This window comes from Rhagoletis zephyria, unplaced genomic scaffold, assembly GCF_001687245.7.
Source record: "Rhagoletis zephyria isolate East Lansing unplaced genomic scaffold, Rhagoletis_zephyria_1.1 Rzeph_scaffold_22895, whole genome shotgun sequence".
NCBI lineage: Eukaryota > Metazoa > Arthropoda > Insecta > Diptera > Tephritidae > Rhagoletis > Rhagoletis zephyria.
The window spans coordinates 1-4,273 of record NW_016179953.1 but is presented as its reverse complement, the minus strand read 5'-3'; the positions used below and the strand labels follow the sequence as shown (position 1 = coordinate 4,273).

The 4,273-nt window shown below is 42.1% G+C and overlaps 1 protein-coding gene across 1 annotated transcript; it reads right to left on the bottom strand.

The window, feature by feature from the left end:
- Window positions 1-257: 257 nt before the first annotated feature.
- On the bottom strand, window positions 258-3,402 carry LOC108381543 (putative epidermal cell surface receptor). Its single transcript, XM_017637958.1, has 2 exons — window positions 2,178-3,402; window positions 258-1,651 (listed from the first exon to the last, which is right to left on the bottom strand). Exons 1-2 carry the CDS (start codon window positions 3,385-3,387, stop codon window positions 585-587), a joined length of 2,277 nt encoding a protein of 758 aa, XP_017493447.1. The 5' UTR covers window positions 3,388-3,402; the 3' UTR covers window positions 258-584.
- Window positions 3,403-4,273: the final 871 nt, after the last annotated feature.

Sequence of the window (4,273 nt, the reverse complement as noted above, 5' to 3'; positions counted from 1 at the left end):
AAATACCACCTGATCCTTCTTGAACTGTACACTTTGTACTTAAAAAAACGCTGCAGAACTTTTGGTTACGCGCGTCGTTTCTTCAACGGAGCAGTGGTTGCCGTTCAAAATATGGTGGTATCACAAATCACGACCTCTATCATGTCTACGTGTGTCCACAACTAGAGACGATCAACGCAAGCTAACCTAGTTATATTAATACTATCGGTTGCTGAATTTATTTCTGTAGCTNCAGAACTTTTGGTTACGCGCGTCGTTTCTTCAACGGAGCAGTGGTTGCCGTTCAAAATATGGTGGTATCACAAAGCACGACCTCTATCATGTCTACGTGTGTCCACAACTAGAGACGACCAACGCAAACTAACCTAGTTATATTAATACTATCGGTTGCTGAATTTATTTCTGTAGCTGAACAACTTAAATTTGAGATATTATCTGAATACTCCTATAAATTCTACCTTTTCAATAATTTCTAAATATATTAAAAATTTTGTAATTACCCAAGTCCCTGAAGAATGTATGCATCCTTTCGAAAGCATTAAAAACTTCAGAAGAAAAAAGGATTTTGCAATTATGAATATTACCTACAAAAATGTGTCCCTCACATTAATTTCACTGCACTTACCAGTTTTTCCTGGCATCGCTGAGCCACCTGGCTTCGTCATGAAGTTCACCACATTGCTCTTTTTGATATTGCCATTTGTCAGATACATTTCCAACCACAGATGATACCTAGTGCCTGGTTTCAAATCCATAATCAATGTGCCCGTTGTACTATCACGTTTGGCCACTTTGAATACGCTCGAATCCTCCTTACCAGCATCGCTCTGATAGATAGCACGATAAATATTCACATATTTGTCTTCCGGATATGGCACACCATTCCATGACACTTCTACGCTCTGCGACTTCACCTTGGTCACATTAACCGTTACATCGAAGTTGTATACATCCACTTTCGGCGCTGTGCGCACCTTAATCATATGACCGGCCAAGAGTTCACCACCATGCCCAGCCAGCGGTATATAGAATAGACCAATTTCATAGCCAGTATCTGGCTGCAAATTCTCAATAGTGTAAGTGGTGAGTGTGCGATGCACCAGCGGTGTGGATGAGTATATTTGACCAGTCAATTCTTTGTAACGCAACTGTATGCCATCAACATATTCCAGCTGTTCATCGGAGATCTTCTTCCACGTCAGCTGCAACCAAGTAGAGTTTGTTTCGCTAACATTCAACTCAGGATCTTCAATACGCTTAAAGACATCCTTGAAGTCGGGACGATAATCAGAGATATGTGGTGGTGGTGTAATCGTACGATCAGCTGGCGTACTAACAGTCAGTATCGGACTCGACGGTTGTGCATTCAGATCACGCAATATCAGTGTAATCTTGACCTTGTACAGTGAATTGGCTTCTAAGCCGGGCAGATCGAATTCCATCTGAGAGGTGGCAATAAGATCTTCGGGTGGTGCGAAAATTTGTTGCTCCCACGTTGTGGTATCGTTGCCAGGGCCGTTCGTGTAACGCAGCTCCACGCGCCCATGTAGATTGACATAGGTTGGGGGTACTGTAAATATTATGCGAATGGTGCGCGGATCAATGGCTTCCAGATTGAGTACCTCAATGCCGCTTTGCAGATTGTTGAAGCCTAGGAAAAGTAAGAAAGAGGGCGAGAGAGAGAAAGATAGAAATTAAAACTTGCTTCGGGGATCATCGAATAGAAAATGGGGTTTCTTGAGTGTTTTAAGTAATTTCCTGAGGTTTTGTGGACTTGTGTGTGTTTTACTAAGACAAGTACATTATCCACTAGAGACCTGTTATCCAGTTCAAAGCAAATTATGTTCACTAAACTGAGTCGTATTGCATATGTTTGTGTGTTAGTTAGCAAGGCTGTTAAAAACATAGAAAAGTTAGTCTGAAGAATTAAAGCACGCATGAGACTGTTACATTGTTATTACAATTAAGATTTTCAAGCATTGACAGGCAAATGAATGTGTTAAAATGTTAGTTAATTGAGGCTGAAAAATGAGGTAGTTCTATAAAAAACATCTGTGATGAGTTAGTGCGGCCAATTGCTTCTATATTTCGCTTATTTCCGTTTAAGGGTTAATGAAATTCTGCTTGTGTGCGTATGTATACTACTACTGCTATGGCTATGTTATGTATGAATCAACCTGTTTGACTGGAATGCGTAGAAGCTGGGGCGGCAATAGCAGGCAGTATGCCATGTTCGGTAGAATGCGCGGTTAGACCCACCGCGCTCGTAGTCGCTGTAAATGTGTTTGAACTACTCGCCGATTGTTCCTGCGGCGGCGACACCGGCTGCGGCTGATGTTGTTGCAATAAATTACTATTGTTATTGCTATTCACATTCGCCGAATGTGCTGCATGTGGCACATGAGGTGGCTGCCCGAGACCTGGTACTACGGGGAAGCCGCCATAAGCCACCGGCTGACCATCAACAATCGCTATACCGTGCGGTGGCGGTGGTGGCGGCAGACCGCTATGCACAATTGGCACATATTGTGGATGCAATGGTGATTGACCCGGCTGTAGTGGGTGTGGTAGCTGCTGTTGTGGTGGTGGCAGTCCATTGGCGCCACTCTCATTGACATGTCCTTGCGGCCCATTGTAGGCACCCTGCACGGGCGTGTGCTGCAAGTGTTGTAGAATGTGTTCGATGCGCACGTGTGGAGGCAAATTGCCGGGTGTGGCTTTGAAGCCTGGTGCTGGTCCAGGTGGTCCGCCCGCTGGTAGCATGCCTGGTGGGTGCGCGGCCGGTGAACCAGCACCCAAGATGTTGAACAAATCTGATTGACTAGTTGGCGCAGGCGGCTTACCCTGTGCGATGCCGTTTGGACTAATATCGTAGGGTTCGTAAGGATTGTAGGGGTCGAAATGATCCTTTGGTGGCTGTGCGGGATTGTAGAAGCCGTATGGGCCGGGGTGGCCAGCTGGCGGCAGGTGGGGATTGTAATTAACAATGGCGCCGCCAGGTCTGCCAATGTGTATGGGTATAAAGCCCGGTGGCGCGGTGTCTTGCTCATCTTGCGGCTCGTGCACGTCGTATTTGACTTCATTCTGTTGCGGCTTCACAATGACTGGCTTCTTGATGAACTTTTCATGTTTGTCGTGTTTCTCGGGCCGCAGTTCACCAAATGCTGAGGCGCCCTTTGGCGGTTTGCCATCGAGGGTTGGGTAGAAGGCGTCGCCAGGTCGTGCGGGTTTCTCGTGCGCTTTGCTTGGGTAAATATCATTTTTATCGCTGGAGACGTACGCTGTACTGCTGCTGGTGGTGTTCGGTTGCTCGGTGGTGGATGCTGTGCGAAATGATGAATGATGCGTCGGATAGAGACAGGTTGTTGTTATGACGTTAAGTGACATTGGTGATTTGTTTATTTACAAGAAGACGATTTGGTTTTATGCATTCGATGATGTTAATATTTTTTTATTTATTTAGATTTAAAGTTTGCATTTAGATGCGATTTTGTGTAAGTGCACAAGACAATATGAAGCGCATTAAGAGTTACGAATAAAAGAAAAAAGTACAAATAATAAATTAGAATTTAGTAAATAATAATGAATGATTTGAGTTCCATTAAAAATACCCAGAAAAAAGCAAATGTAAATAGTCCTAAACAATCAGCGATCACAAGGACCTACATATACATATGTAACGATAGCTTTATTTTTTACCAACCAAAAACGATCTGATCTAATGACGTAATCATGCTTAGGTGTTTTATTTATTAGCACATATGAAATGAAGTTTATAAAAATATTTCAAAAATGTCTCAAATCGATACTAAATCGTAAAAAAATTAGCTATGCGCAATTTATATAAGGAGAGAAAGGTTAGTCTGGAAGATACCTGCATGCAATTTTGAATTAAATTCTTGCTATTTCTTACTACCTAAAGACTAAAATATCTGGTGAAATAATTGCATTACTATGACTATTTTTTAGTAATTTATTGACATCTAACGGAAATTTACCAAATGCGGATTCTAATTCGAACTCCTTTTCAAATAAATGATATCGAAATTTTCTCGGCTCGATTTGGTTGTAAAAATTTAGAACTCGTAAAGCAGAAGAAGATTTTTTACTTTCGAAAACACAGATAAGAAATAAAAACCCCTGAGTCCCTCATAGAAGTTGGTAATGTATGTATGTATGTATACTAGAGGGCTGCATTAATGCATTCAAAACGGCTTTTGAATTATTCAAATACAAAACGAATGAATGATTTTGGCTTGAAATTTTTTTGAAT